General features: G+C 38.0%; 1 protein-coding gene across 2 annotated transcripts in view; it reads right to left on the bottom strand.

Annotated features, from left to right (window-relative positions):
• Positions 1-5,199: 5,199 nt before the first annotated feature.
• CCNY (cyclin Y) overlaps positions 5,200-16,542 on the bottom strand; it is a 125,787-nt gene continuing 114,444 nt past the window's right edge. For both annotated transcript variants that reach the window (XM_085050340.1, XM_085050341.1), the window contains 2 exons: positions 13,960-14,122; positions 5,200-8,160 (listed from right to left, as the gene is read on the bottom strand). In XM_085050340.1, the coding sequence (XP_084906466.1) occupies positions 8,044-8,160; positions 13,960-14,122 (280 nt within the window). In that variant the 3' untranslated portion in view covers positions 5,200-8,043. The remainder of the gene's footprint in view (positions 8,161-13,959; positions 14,123-16,542) is intronic.

The following is a 16,542-nucleotide window of genomic DNA, read 5'->3' on the forward strand; positions in this document are numbered from 1 at the left end:
GTTCCCTTCTGCCCCAAACCATTCTCTGATGGCTACCAACCATCTGTGTAATCTCACACTAAGAGAGGCATTGCTGCTAATGCAAATATCACCTGCTGGAGCAGGGAGGAGGCCCAATGAGGTGTGTTTAAAAATGCCAGGAGCTCTGTCCAGCAGGCAGATCCCTAGACACCAACACAGCCTGTGGTGACAGGAACAGCACAGGAGGAAGCCAGCCAAGATGCAGAGACTGAGGCATGAGATCCACACAGGGAAAAACAGCTGCAAGTCTGTGTCAGGTGAGAGATACACTGGGCTGCCCAGTCATACTGACCCAATTTCACTAAACTGTGTCCTGTACATACACATTTGATAGCACAAACCAGAGCAGACCCACAGAATTCCATCATTTCAATGCCCAGAGCAGCAGCTCAGGCTTGTGGCTGCAAGGACAAGGGTAAGGAACTTGTGGGGTGGGAAGCCTGAGCTCCTCACCTACTTCCTCAGTGCTGGCTCAGCCCAAGGACACTTTTCCACTGCCCCAGGAGAGATCCTCTTCTGTATCCACCTCCCTGTATCACCATTTTATATTGCATTTCAGCCTGATTTCCCTTGGGAATGCACCTCAGGTATAAAGATTTGATGGTGTTGGGGCTTCCTGTTCAAACCCTGAGCAATCCTGCATTCAGGAGAACACAGGACATTTGGCAACAAATGCTGAAACTGTTTCTAAGCACACTTTAAAAAGTAGAAAAGCTGAGCGAGATAGATACTAGAATCTAATTTTTTTCTTTAATTGTCAGAAATCAAAGCTACAGTTTTCTTCTGTTCTCTGTACTCCAATCCTCTGAAGCTCTCAGCTTATACAGGAAGTACTGGAAATTTGTAAAATTTCTTATAAATATTGGAAAATTGAAAAAAGTTTATTGTTCATGTAACAGAATAAAGGGGATAGGGCCAAAATGTGCAATCTTGTATCACTGGTTTTACCTATTCTTAGTAAGTCAAAGAATCCAGATAAATGCATTCCTCAGGGAGCAAACAACAGGTTCAAATGACATTTAAAATAATTGCTTTTTCTATTAGCAACTGCCACAGAAATTCCTTATCTAATGCAATTAAAACCAAAAATAAATGCTCACATGCATACTTGTACTGAGTTGTCAAAGGTTCAAGTCTGAAATTATTTAAAAAAAAATCAGAAATGGAAAAATTAGGATGCTGATTTGCTACATATTTCAGAGAAAATTTAAAACTGATTGCTTGCCCTGGTTCCTTTTGCTAAGAGAAAATTATTTTAGAAAAGGTTACGGGAAAATGTCACAGCTGGGAATCAGATATCTGAGCACAGTTTCAGCTAACACATGGTTCAGCTATTTGCACACTTTAAGGGGCAGAACAACTTTGTTCTGCCACATGCCAGCAAAACAGAGCAGAACAAAAAAAAGCTTTTCTGATGTACCACAGTGACAGGCCACCGCAGAAAAGCAATGATTTCACAGTCTAGATTTCTCACAGGTCAGAAACACTGACAATGTTCTCCCTGAGATTCATGATTAAACAGGGAAGCAGAAGAATCAGGCTAGTCCTTTGTTCACTGAAGCTCAGTGTCAGGGTGACATGACCACAGTTTTTCTAGATGAAGTCAGTTCTGTTGCTTTATGCTTTGTAGTATTTATTTCTGTTCATCTGAAGGAACTATTGATCCAAAGCCTCAAATCAGGCAGATCTGGAAGATCGCCTTACCCGACAGCATTCAAAATTATCAAGATACACCCAACTATTTTCCTAGGTTACAGGAATCATTCCTCTAGCTCTCAGAGGACAGACGTAGAAAAGATGCCCTACAAGCACTGGTAGAGTGCACATTCAGACTGTGGACTCATTCCTATGGCAGAAGGTAAGGTACCTGTTGGCAGTAGTAAGTTAAATATTTATGTTACAAATGCTGGTGGTGATTTAGATATTTAAACCATTTTCACTTTTGTGCAAAGCAACTACCTAAGTTGGAAGATAATTTTTCGTCTCTGTTCAAAACTCTGCCAGGTCTAATGCAGAATTACTGTAACTAAAAAGGACTTGGGGTTGGGTTGCTACTATTTGCTGGGGGGCAATGGGGTTGTTCTCTGCAATTCTTCTCACCTTCCCAACCTGTGACTTCAGAAGTGTGATTGACATGTACTGAGAGTTCTCACAAGCAGGAGACTCTTCACCTAATGTTCATACTGATGAAGCCCCACAGCAACATCAGGTTATCCCCTGCAGCTTTTGTTCTTAACAGGAACTCTTACTATTCTTTTTACTTTTTTTTTTTGTAAGGTCTCCAAATATTACTGATTATATTCTAATATTTGACAATGCGTACTAAACTTTTGCCTACACAGGGATGACCTTTTACTGTAAGGACAAAGAAGGAACAGGATGTTATTATGTAAATAAGGTAAGCACCACTACTTTCCAAACACTGCAATTGTGTACCAACACCAAGACACTTCTGCCATTCTAATGCTTGGTGTTCAAGATTATTTTGTATATTTTACATGCTCTTCTGTACCATTTTGCTCAGTACAGCCTAGTCTTCCTCCTCCTCAGATGTATGGCAAAACAATCTGCATGTCCTGTCCCACTGAGGGGAGACAATAATCCCTGAAACTCTTTGCCCAAGAAATTTAACACCATCACACTACTCAAAGTATCATCAATGCCTTTTGGTATTGACAGCACAGAAGGTGTATTTACAAGAGAAGTGTGTAGCCACAGGATGACCTGTATTGTTTAAACACAAGACAGCAAAGGTATAACAGCTGTCAGTTCCCAAGATACAGTTTCCATGGAGAATAATTTATATTAACATCTAAAATACAGGGACATGAAAACCCAGAGCAGTGAAAACATACAGGTAAGAATTAGCTCTATACTTCAGTGTGCAGTGGAGTCTCTTACATGAAGGTCTTTCTCTAATGACTGTTTTTAAAAGCCCTTATGCCACATAAGTAAGTCTTCATCTGCTTTTTGAGGATTCACTTCACTGCCAGTGAATTTGAAGGGGTGGCAGTGCTAGTTCCAGAGAGATTCCAGAGATTTCTTCGAAATTTTACTGCACAAGTTACCACAGCACCCCAGTCTATGTGTCACATATGCAAGGAAAAAACATCCAACACTAAATTGTGTACATTAAGAAAATGATGTAAACACACTGGGAAATAGTATTGTATAAAATATAGTTTTTGACATTTTGTTGTTATTTGCCGCTCTCCATCTGTATCATTCACATCTTGAGCTCAACAAACTGTATACAGAATAGATTTTGGAGAACTCATAGGTACACAGTCACTTTTCACCACACCAAGAAGCTTGCTTAGCATATTGTCGCCGAACAGTATCCCCAGGTGTAACAGCTGAAAGTATCTGCTGATAATGCTGAAACACATTACACATGGTGTAAAGGGCATGAAAAAACCACCCTCTTTTTTCACACCAAATTGCATTAGGCCAGCTATTCTAGGAGCAATACAAGCAATACAGTCTATTTGTACTGCTCTGTCATCTGCCTTGTTTCAGTCTGCCATCCTGTTGCTGTGTTCTTTAGTGGGAACAGCCAAATGATCCAGGCCAGGCAACAGAAATAAACTCAAGTCTGGCTTTCTTGGCTTGATTTGGAAATGATCTTTAAGATCATTTAGTTCCTATTCTCTTGCCTCTACATCAGGTTGCTCAGGGCTTCATCCTACATGGCCTTGAACACTTCCAGGGATGGGGAATCCACAGCTTCTCTGGGCAATCTTTCAGTACCTCAATGCCCTCAGTCCTTTTCAAGCTGTGGTTCTGCAATTCACCAGTTACTTTTCATGGATTCTCACAAGAAGATCCAGAAAAGCAGGTTCAAACACAGTATGACACAATCCTTTTCAGCATCAAAATCTATGTCTGCTATCACTGTTGTTTTCCATATGAGCAGCAGCTTTTCTCCTAAATCTTGCTTCCCTTTTTAAAGCATTTTCTCTGAACAGTGGTCACTACATATCTTCTGCCATTACCTTTAGTTTATGCAGCTCAGAGTCTCACCAGTTCTGTGGTTTCCTCAAGATGGAGCTCAGTTGAAGAGAAGAAAGACAAAAACAGCAGAAAGGCACTGCACTTTGGATATAGCTACACTTCCATGTGCATCTAGGTGTATTCACACAGGTATGTTTTGTGTTTGTAGTTAAGCTGATTTCTCAGAAGCCATTAGAGACACTAAGAGGGAACTTCACTGCAGAGTAGGCAAATGTTGTCAACAATTGCCAATTCAAGCAAAAAAAAGAAATTCTGACTATAGAAAAATGTGTTTTAAACAGAAGTGAGGCAAATGATAAAAGGTAGGCTGAGTGAATTCCACTTGAAGACCAAGAAGCGGAGAGCAGAGAGTCTGCAGTGGAGGTGCAGCACTTCTGAGTTTAAACATGTCACTGGAAAGTGAAATGCTCATTACCAACTAAAGACAACTGTAAATAATTTATTGCTTCAGGTGTTAAGATTTTGGGGTTTTTTTTCTGCTCTTTCAGTTCCTCTACCCCTCCCACATACTGCTATTTTTATATATAGCCAACCCTACCAAATGTAATTTTGTCATCTGCCACCATTACACCATCGTCCTTTTGTGACAAGGTTTTTGTTACTTCTAATCTTTATCTTATAGCTAAAGTTTCTGGCATTAGGGGAGATAAAGGTGTTAAAACACAAAGTCAGCTCAGACTAAATAAAAGTAAACAGTAATTATGCAATATACGCTAATTTCTCTCTCTCAAAGAAAAAAACGAACACCCTAACTAAACAAAACCACTACCATGCTTAGGATGGGATTTGGGATTTTGTATGTTTTTAGCAATAAAACATGTATCTTTTGAATAACTGGTTTGGTTTGTGAAAGGTAGAAATAGGTGATTTGACTGTTTTGGTTTTGCACTTTATGCCGTGACTCCTGTGCTCTCAGTCCCACGACAGTGTCTGTCAGAATGATATATGTCACTGACAAACAAAGGAATACAAACAGCAAATGAAATAAAAACAGGTCTGCAGCTGGGAAAGGACTCAGGGAAACAACTCTGGGCTGCATATGGATGCATGATCAAAACCCTTACAAGAAGCCTTTTTCAAATATTGATACAATATTCAACGTATAAATGACCCAAGACATGGCCCACTGGCTCAACATGTGAAAATAATTCATTAAGACAATGATGCTTGAAGGGACAGGTTTATTATATCTCCTACACCTTTTCATTTCTGAGCCGGTGACCAAAGCAATAATGAAAACCTTAATCCAGAAAACATTTACAGCAAAACACAATGTATTTGTGCTGTTAATTAAAATGCTATATGGTTCTCCTCCCTTCTTACATCTTCGGTGATTCTCTAACTTTGCAATGGCATTTTCCATACAGTAATGCTGAAAAAACTACACTAAACACAACATAATCCTAAATAATAATTCATTTTTAATTACCTGGTATAGAATACCTTGCAAACAAAAGACACTCATTCAGATTTACTGACAGGTACTGTATTTTTGGCAACCCTGGAACAAACCAGAAGAAAAAGCAAAGAATTATTCCATAACCATGAGGGAAAGAAACATCAGTCTAAACGTAGAGGATTCATATGGTAAAACTAAAGAAAAAAATCCACACTTACAGCAGATTTTTTTTTAATTCTTAGTGCAAGAAACATAACCAAGTTAATCACAGAATCAGTACTAATTAAGAATATGGAAAATTCTCCTATACAGAGGTAGAGTCCAGTGCACAAGGCTAAAACGATATTCAATAGTCTAAACAAGACTGAGCCAGGTTTTACGGAATCCACTTTTTAAAGTATCAGACTGTATGTACATACATACAATAAATAGACTATACAATCTTTAAAGTAGTTTAATAAACTTCACAAAAATTATAGTAGATGCATTGATATCTTTACATAATCCAAAGTTCATATCTCTATCACCCAGAAATGGATAAAACCAATATTCCTGATATCAAGTTAAATGGAAAACAGTTTAGCAAAGTGTTGATGAATCAAAATATTTTACATATTTTAAAGCCTAAATTTATGCTTATAAAGGATGAACTTCAAATGCTCTGAAAATGTTCCTTTTGATACTATCTGTAAAGAGGTTTCAAATGCTGTAATTTGTTATAAACACTTGCCTTACATTCCATGTTCAGGGGAAAAATGGACTTGGATACTCACAGTTCTGATGCATTGGCACAACAAGAAGTGATGAGAATTACGTTATTTTAAAAGCCCAAAGGACATCAGGAGAATTTATGGACAAAGCCTTCATGTCTCAAACTAAACAAATCACATTGGAAAGTTAACAGAAAGCGGTTTGGTTTCACTCTTTCCATCCTGTGGGTGCCTCCCCAGCTGGAGGCACCGGCTGAGCATCACTCTGGGAGTCAAGTGTGCATCTCTGGGCCCCCAGGTTTGCTACAAGCCCATAGGGCTTAACAAAAACATGGAATCTTTGTGGGATACAACAGTAGTGCACAAATCAGGGATGTCTGCTGCCATTCTGCTCAGTGATAGTCACAAGGACAGGATTTCGGGGAACTGAGAGCTTTCAGCTGTATCTCTCTAAACCTCAAAAAAAAATTGGGGAAAAAAAATCACCCTGTGATGTTAAGAAGCAAACATGCTTACACTGAGAAGGAATTTTGTATAAAAGGTTCTTACAATAGCCAAGGGGGCAACAGCCACAGTAAGAGGGAAATAATAATAGCAACAGAAGAGTTTAATAATCCGAGTTGGAAATTATATTCACAGTTTGGTTAATTTAATTTCTATAAGCACCTACACTGAAAATCATGAGGGTTTGTGTTTTAGCTTCCAAATCAAATCTCCTTGTGACAGATACCTTGTTAAGATTTCCATTCTGCTCTTCTACAGGCCTTCTCATTGGAACAATTTTTTTTATTATTTTTTATTTTATACAAACAGACTCACTTTGATTTAAATAAACATATAAAAATTGAGAATATTGCTTGCAACAATGGACCTGGAGGTGAAGGAATGAACTTGTCAGGCCATACAAAAAAAAAAAAATCTCCCTCAAAATGAATGAATTCTGCTAAACTTCTAATGCTATGAAAATCTGCAAAAAGGATCAAAAGATCTGTTGCAAATTTCAGAGATTTGGCCCAAGTCTTATCATCATCATCTCAAGACTTTAACAACTTTATATTACGGAAAAATAAATGAATCCAAGAACTCAGGAAGGCACGCGCACCCAAGTATACTATAAATAAAACACATCATGAAATTACCAAGATCTTCTGATCCCTGTACACACTTTTGGTTCAGCACTATGGTCAAGTTCTCTCTTTAGAAATACAATAAAAGGCATACAAGAAATGTAACATATGCATAATAATTAAGAAGAATAATGCTAATAAGACAGGTTACAGAGAAAAGTGCAGTGAAAAAACCCAACGCTATTTATTCAGGGGCTTGTGCTACTGTAAATACAGACTTTGTATTTCCTGCTGTGCAAGGGGAAGAATTTATCCTGGGAAGCAGCAACGAGGAATGCAAAAAAACAACAACAACAACAACAACAAAAGATATTAAGAGAAACCTTTAAGATGGAACTCTCCCAATGTCATTCCTCTAGTGCACAGTCATCTGACTACATGTTTGTTTTCATGCTGCCATTTCCCTTCATGAGTACAGTATAATAGAAAATGGCACAGTTCTTAAATATTTTTCTGCCTCTACTTCATTTTTTGTTTCTTCTTCCAAGCACCTGATTTGCTGTTTCCTCATAAAAAGTGTAAAGCTGTTAGTGGAAGTGAGAAAATAATTGTTGCCGATCTTCTCTCCCAAACACCGATTTCTCCATTTCTCCTTCCATTAGGTATTTTACTCGTGTGCTACACAATGGGGAGGCACTGTAAAGGCAGCTTGACTGATTTAAAAATAAAAAAATCAAAAGTCTTTTTTTCTTTATCCCCCCGCCCCCAGCCCACTCTGAAAAAAATGGATGGATGAAACAGTTCGTCCGTAGGAATATTCCAGTCTCCTCTGTTAGGAGATAATTGCTGGGGACCATCTAACCACAGTCAGATTGTCAGCACTGACCGACCGTTTCTTTGCAGCTTTCCTGAAGTCCTTGTATTTATCTTCACACAAGCGAGAAATGGCCTGCAAGAGAAAAGAAGAAAAACCCTCAGTTGTGTTGCCCACAGCTGTATGGGTAAAACAGGACTAAATGCGGATTTCTACATACAGGTGGAATTACAAAAAGTCACTTCATTAGGCAAAACACATGAAAAGGTTCTCCTCAAATCCTAGTTTTCATTTCATTAGTCTAAGAAGGAAGACTTGCATTGCCCCACATGGCAGCTTTAGAAGGACTCAGCACATCCCAAACCTTTACTTTGCAGGTGAACTATCACAAATCTCACTGAGGGAGCTGATAATGCTTATCCACTTCTACAAGGTAAATGATGAATCACATTTAATTGGCGAAAAATTGTAGAAAACTTAGTAAAACAACTAGAGAAACTGTAAGTGTATTTGGAGAATTTAAAAAGAGGGTAGCCCTTAAATTTTTCATTTCCTAAAATGTCTTGTAGTAATTATATTGTTCTCTACTGAGAAATGGTCTTGCAGAACACTCGTCCTGCTCTGCCTCCTGAGCGGATGTTTACTCACCTTTTGGAAGCAGATGGTGATTTCTATGTGACCAGGCTATATTATATAGTGCCAGAGGGAAATGCAACTCATATTCAGAATAATTTAATTTGCATTATAAACACATAGTCATTTTTAAACCTTTTGAAGGGAGAGACAAACATTATTCAAGTGTCGATTCCTTTTATGCTACACTGGAGTTAATGTTTGATATTTCTTCTACTGTTTTTAGCGAAGTTTAAAAATAGTATTTATTATGGACCTCATAAGCATGAATATACTGTTCCCTAAAATAGCCTGTTTATTAGAGTTCATATGGCTGGGACAGGCTGTGGCTGGCATCAGTAGAGATGTTAACTCTGGCAATCAAACTGCAGAACTGCAGAGAAAGCTCACTGCAAGGAGTACTCAAGGTCAAATTAAAAAATACAACAAACTAAAGCAGCATTTTTTATTTACTCAGGAATGCTTTCAAGTTGTGCTTTAAGATAAGATGTTTAATAAAGAGTACTGTACAAACAAAACCAGTAGAAGTTTTTGATTATAACACAAGGCATTACAAATAATTAAACAGCCTGACTCCATGGATCATCACTTTCTCTCTTATCTATATTTCTACAGCACAGCAAGTTGTAGCAGTGCAGAGTCCTTTAATTTGAATAGTCCTGCAAAGACCAGAGGTAGGTATGGCAGAATCACACAACTCATACATCTGAGAGTAAGTTCATCTAATGCTCTGGTAAAGCCAGTCACAAAACATCATTAAAAAACAAAACAAAACAAAAAACCCCAAAACATAAAACCTACCAACACCAAGAGAACAGTTGCTACTTTTCAGTTGAAAACTGAATTTCATTTTGTTAAGATTACTCTTGAACACAGTTTGCCTTCATGGTGCACATGAAGAGAACAACAGAAAAAAATAACACAAGTATTAATATTGCTTTTTAGATCATAAGTTTACTCACTTAAAACTGCTTAATAAAATTTAATTTATTTAACCAGGAACTTGATGGACTAAGCTTATGCAATTCAATAGGATTTAAAATTCAATAGGTTAGAAGAGTTTATTAATGAAATAATGTGCCAAGGCATGGAATGACAAAGGAGTGTACTGAGGTGGAGCTCAGCTTCTTTTGCCTGCCAAATCAAACTATTACCCTAGGCATCAAACAGTCAGAGAAGGTAATCACTTCAAAATTGCCTGTGTGACACAGGAAAATTTCTGTTCTGGCACTTGGTCAGACAAAATGAAATATTGCTTGGAAGTGGAACTTAATATTTGGCATCTCTTGGCTATGCTGATGAATCATTTGGATAAGAAACACACTGCCATTTAAAGCAGTTCTGTATCTAAAGATGCCTCTTCATTTGCAAGGAAGTTACAAAACTGACATTTGGAGTCTACTTGACAAAGTAGTTAGTCAACTTTAACATAACATATGGGGAAACAAGACAAAAGCAGAAAATTGTAAATATTTATTATTGTTCTTCAGTTCAAATAAATCAAAATAGTTATAAACACCTTTCTACCATCTGATATTTCTGTTGCTTTTTTTGCTAGAAAAATAAACCAATTTCTGACAGTTGCAAGAGACCACTTATCATGTCAAATCAAAACATTCCTAAAAAACAGCAACACTAACTCGTCATGTGAAATTTTGCTGGACATGATTGTAATGTATGGAATCAACTAGAATGCATAAATATATATATTCTTCCATTACAGATATGCACACAGAACTGAAGTCAGTTCCTCTGGTGAGTTATATGAGTCTTCTAGAGATTTCATCACTAGAGGAAGGGACAAGTAAGGAGAAAGAAGGGTGGAGAATGGCAGCAGTAGTAACAGTAATAGTAGAAGCAGTAGTACAAATTTTGGCTGCATGCACGTTGGTGCAGAGCAGGAAAGCAGCATGGCTGGCTTTGGGCTCACTACCAGAAATCCACAAAGGCATATGACTGTGAGTGCTGCACACCCTCCAAAATGGACAAACCACAGAAAATTTAGCAGAGACAAACAGCATAAGCCTGGAAGAGCTGTCTATGGGGAAATGTAATGTGATAATGGTGGTTCTCCTTAATTTATAAAGGATTAAAAAAACGCTTGGTTACTCCTAAAACCCAAAAAGGCAAGTTTTGCCCTGTTTTGCTCTTCCTTTTCTTCCTGGCTTTGAGGGTTCTGAATATACGAAACACACAGAACTGCAATCAAGTCACTGCAACACTGGGAAGATGAAGAGATATAAACACACTTCTCTGCTTGTAACTTACATATTTTTCTCCCATTTTTGCCTGTTTGATCTATGGGACTGTATCTCTTTAGGGTCAAGAAAACAGCACATATTTCAAAGGGTATGAACTATGTGCTCAAGTACCATCCTAACAATAAAGATCTCAGACAACATACAGTCAGTCAAACTGGAAGTGCACTAATGAATGCTCTTGGAAATCTAGCCTTGAAACAAGCACAGTGCTAAGATCACAAGAGCAAAGGGCAGACACATTTTGTGCACTAAACCCAAAGAGGAGAATCTGACTCATATTTAGCTCAGTTCACGGGAGAATAACCAGGTGCAAGAGTAGGAAATTACGAAATAGTGGATTAAGGCTAGACACCCAACAACCTTCTTGGCAGAAAAATATCCCCCATATTAGAAAAGAGTTCTCAGGAAAAGCAAAGGAAGCCCTGACATTTGACATAATTAAAAGGAAGAACAAAACACACTATAACATATGCTGGTTGGAACAAACAGCATTGGCAGGTGGACAGACTGGATGATCTAATGGAAGCTTATTTGCCATTTTTAACTTGCCTGGTTCTATACAACGGGAAAAAACCAAGAGGGGTCATAAAAATGGTCTATAGCTACTAGGTGGACTGGTACAACAAACCCAGGACACTTTAGTCCACAGATAATTAAAAGGTGAAAAAAAATTACTTTTCATTTCGTCATTTAAAAGACAAAGCTGCTTAAGTGTCAATTGTGAGAACATCCATTGAAGATGCTCAAGAAAGCAATGTGATTTTTAGCAAGTACTGCAACCTCTCATAACAGCTCTAAGCTGATGGATCTTGTCCAGCATTTCCTTTTGATAAGGAACATTTCTTACTAGCCTAGTCCTTGGTCTTTTTGGTGTAGGTTTTTTCATCATCACGGGTATGTCAACCTCATGATGTTTGCAGAAATTGCCATGCAGACTCTGCCATGTCAGATCTAATACTCCTGTTTTAGACATGAAAAAATAGCTTTAAAATGCAAAAGTAGCAAAAATGTCTTATATTACAGACATTTCTCTATGCAAGACCTTTTGTGATCTCAAATGCCAGTAAGTTGGTTTAATTTTAGGACTGAACAAGGTCCTTTCAGTTTACCAGACAAGGCAGATCCTTCCACTGCATGCATACATTTGCTGTGAGGCTGTTGTCTTTCATCACAGACTGCAGCTTTTCTCCCAGTATCAAAAATATCACAGTCTGCGTGGTACTACATCTACTCCACTTGACAACCCAGGCAACTGTTTTAAAAACAGAGAACTCTGGTCTGAACAGCACACGAGAGACTAGAGAAGTGCTGCAAATGCATTTTGATAACTCTTGGCAAGCTAAATGCTTAACTGTGCTCAGGGAACTGGGCTATAAATTATGCTGTCAAGTAGTTTCAAGGGCACACTAATGACAACCACGTACTGCCAGGGAACAAGGCAGTTCCCTTCCTTCTGGCCACAGAATAGAGAGGCAAGGAGGTGGCAGACCAAGCTGGTTTCACAGCAGATACTCTTCCTCTACCCTGAAGACATCCTCTGGCTAGCAGGGTTATTTACAGTCAACTTCTGCTGGCAGCATAAAGCATCCCCAACACATGGAAATTTTTAATAACACAGATTTATTGAAAAAGTATTCCATTAGTTGTTTTTAAATATGCTTTTTCTATAGCTAGTACAGTAGAATTACCTCTATTCTCTGGGTATTTACAGTTATTTCCTACCTTTCTTTTCTTCTAAGGTTTTAAGAGCTATCATTGTTTCCTTCATTTGTAACCTGCTGTTATACATTGTGTGTGATATATACAGTGTTAAGAAAATGTGTGCTAAATCAAAAAGTAATTCACTTAATTCTGATAAAGGCAATAGCACTTATTCTCAAGACCTCCATAACTCAGTAAACCACCTCTTCTCAAGTAAGATTATGATCCAAATTATTATTTTTTTCATATTCTCTTTAATAGAAACAAAACCTGATGCAAATTTAGACCACTCTTCATACACAGAATGACATTCTTATTGGAGCTATCTGTGAAATTTAGAAAGAATATTTTAAAAGAATGAGAAATACAACTTTAGTGAAATTTGCTTTGATTCTTTCTCCACCACTTTCAGTTCCCTTTAGAGTCACAAACAAGTCAATTAACCTTCCCACGCACCATTTCCCCCCACAAAAACGTGCACAGAACTGCCTGCCTGTTCTACAGGAGCACTAGGAATTTCAGAACATGCAAAGCTCAGTCTAACCTCCAGTGCAAAGATGTTACACAATTAAAGATGTGTGCTGTCAAAAGCAGCCTGCATCCAATGAAAATTTTCAAAATTAGTAACAAAATGCACACCCAGTGCAATAAAGCCCATATTTGACAAACATACCAGAAAAATCAGGAAAAATATATTACACTCTTTCAAAGGGCCCACAATTAGTGGATAATTTAAATTCCTTCTGTGTCTGTGGTATTCACAGTGCCCAGCATTTCAAGGGTCCAGACCACCCAACAGTGCTTTTGGCATATGGTATAGCCATGTCTCATAAGCCTTCATGACTTATTCACTAAAGGCATGTGCTCATTTCTGCTCTCCCTTTACTGAGAGAAACACCATGGGAGATAACAGACTTGGGTCCATGAATTTGAGCCCTTGCAGACAACAAGAACATGGAATTGCTATATTCAGCAACATTTGTTAATATTCTGCCATTTAAGGAGAATAATGAGTTTTAAGAAACCAAATGAACACACAACATTAGACTGTGAATAAAGTCATTTTAAAATTTGTGGGTACTTTCAATAGGTCAGTACAGACAACTGCAATTGAAAAAGAAATGGAAAGCAAGGTAAGGCATGAAGTAAACTAGGTCAAAAAGCTGTCCCCACAGCCATGAATACTCAAAGCACAAACAAATCCATTATGAAAATTAGGCTCATGACATTCTAATATCTCATGGGAGTACCTGGGAAGAGATGGGAGAAGGGAGAAACAATGCAGAAATTCCAAATCCCCCTATATATTTAACACTGAGCATTCTAAACAGAGCCTTACCTCAAGTTTATATGCCCTGTCCCTGCTGAGGGGCTCCAAGGGAAAACTCAGGTTATTCGCTTCTGCCAGGGAACGCAAATCAAAATAATACTTGGCATAAACACTGGAGGGAACATTAATATTGAACTGCAACAGCTCAAGAAACTGGCGTTCTAGCTCATTCCTGTAGAAAGAAGATAAATGTGAAAACATATTTCAGACTCTGCATTCTCAATGTCATTTTATTTTACATTGCAAATGGTATAAACCAAGTTCACTTTTTATTCTTGCCAGATGCAATTATCCCAGCCTAAGCTTTGCCCTTCTCTACCAAGTTCTATCAGTGCACTCACACCAGTGAGGAATATGAGAGATGCTGCACCTTGCAGCTGCTACTGCAATGCCAATCATATCCAGACACAAAGCTGTGCTTGTGGAAGGGCACCTTTATCAGTTTAGCTAATGCAAATTTCAAAAGAAAACCTAGCAGGGAAAAAAATTTCTCGCAGTTTCTGCTGTACCTCCACTAGGTGGGTCTGCACACACAGCCATGCCACAACAACACACACACACACCCTGGATTTGTCAGGCATCTCTCATAAATGCTGCAAATTACCCTAACACTTAAATTAGTGGAGAACTTGTTTACTCCCTGCAGCTTTTCATAATCAATCATGTAGAATTAGCCACGGGAAACCTGAATTTTTCATCATGCCCTCTTATCTTTATGAACAGAATAAAGCAATTTTCCCCTTAGATGCGCAACCAGAATTCACAATGGTGATCACTTGTTTTCCAGCACCTAAACCAAACATGTTTGTCAAAATACCTGATAGGAACAGAGGTCCTGTTCGAGCTCCCACCCTGCAAAACTTTGGTATACAAATACATTATTACCTACACCAATACACTAAAAAGTACATTGAGAAATAAGCCAACTAACAAAATTAAGAACTGTACATTTTCATAAATTGCACAGTAACTAGAGATCCTACTTAATACTTACGCAGGGACGTATGATACATTTAAAACAGTGATTTCATTATATGACAAATAAAAAAAATAAATGGTTGGTGAAAGCTGCCAATGTTTGCTGAAGGGCCCAGTGACTGCACTGCTGTGCTACCAGTGGGCATAGACTATTATATAATCTTTAAGTTACATTTTGACCACTGTGTAAGTGTGCAAGGAATATGAAATAGGAGTTGCACATCTGGCAATAGAAGAGGAAGTATCTGAAGATAAAAAGTACTGGTACAGTAGTTTTTCAGCTATACTGAATTATTTTTCTTCTTCTCACTCTTTACCCTTATAAAATTCTTACATCAGAATCCTTGTCCTTCCCTATCCTCACTCTCTCTGTGCCAAAATTCTATGTTTACATAATAATAAGTATTAATTAATACTAAAAGACTAACCAAAAGCTGGATATGGACTCTTTGGCATGAATTCACATTGTTGAAGATTCCAGCTTTTAAAGAATCCAAACTTAAAAAATTACATTTTCAGATGTCTATCAATATAAACAGAATATTAACTCTACATGTCCTTTTACACTGCCAAGATTGTACTTTCTGCAAGTTAAGCCTAAAGTTCTATGTTAATTGATCATATAAATCCTATTTTAAAGGCAGAAGACATTGGTTGTATCCCTTTTGAAGAGCACCCTCAAAAATCTCAAATACACAGCCTCAGATTCTTACTATCCTCTACCTCCAAAATCTGTAAGTTGGATCAGGAGATTAGCTACAGATCAGAAAAAACAAAAACATACAAGTATTTTTTACTGAACTTATGTAATTTAACTAACCACCATACCTTTCTTACCCTGTACACCTAACCTCAGACTGCTTTAGCATGTGTTTTCCTGGGTCACTCCTCAAATTCACAGAGAAATTCAATGTAATGCTACATACATGACCATAGGCACCTACTGCACTTCAGTCCTCCCAAGTTCTCTGCTTGCTTTTAGGCACAGTTCACTGAACTGACAATGACTTATAAAACCCTGAAAGGTCTGTTTGATGCTTTGCAAGATACACTTATGCTGAATGATTCACACCAACTGAGGATTCTGACCTAGAGCTCTTCTTCTGCCTTACTAATTCAATGAAAGGCCCTGTTTTGCTTAGAGCTAGACACTTCAAATTCACCATACTGCACTGTCCCAACTACCTGAAAAACAAGAAAAAAATATCCACCACACTGCAGATAGGAGGGAAAAAAACATGGAAAAACTGGCAGCAGGAATATAAGCACCAGAGTCTTTGCTGGGGAATTTACATGGAGCCCTAAACACAAAGCACATGAACTAAATCATCAAGTACATATAGAGAGCTCAAGTTCCCCAAAGGCTTCTGGGTTTGCAGTTTGTGAGAACCTTAAAATCTTTTAAGAAAAGGGTAAGAAGCTAAAAACCTTGAGGACAAGGACTCATCACAGTTTGGCTTAGGGAAGGTGCAGTGCAGAAAGGGGCTGATGTTAGCATGGGTTTGCCATGTGAGTATTGGTGTTATACAGCTCAAGTGCAACTTCCAACAGTAGCACCATCACGTGTGTTTGTCAGAAACAATAACCTCTTTTTTTGTTTCCTTTCACACCACC

Source organism: Lichenostomus cassidix, chromosome 2 (genome assembly GCF_008360975.1).
Source record: "Lichenostomus cassidix isolate B80296 chromosome 2, HeHo_3.0, whole genome shotgun sequence".
Lineage (NCBI taxonomy): Eukaryota > Metazoa > Chordata > Aves > Passeriformes > Meliphagidae > Lichenostomus > Lichenostomus cassidix.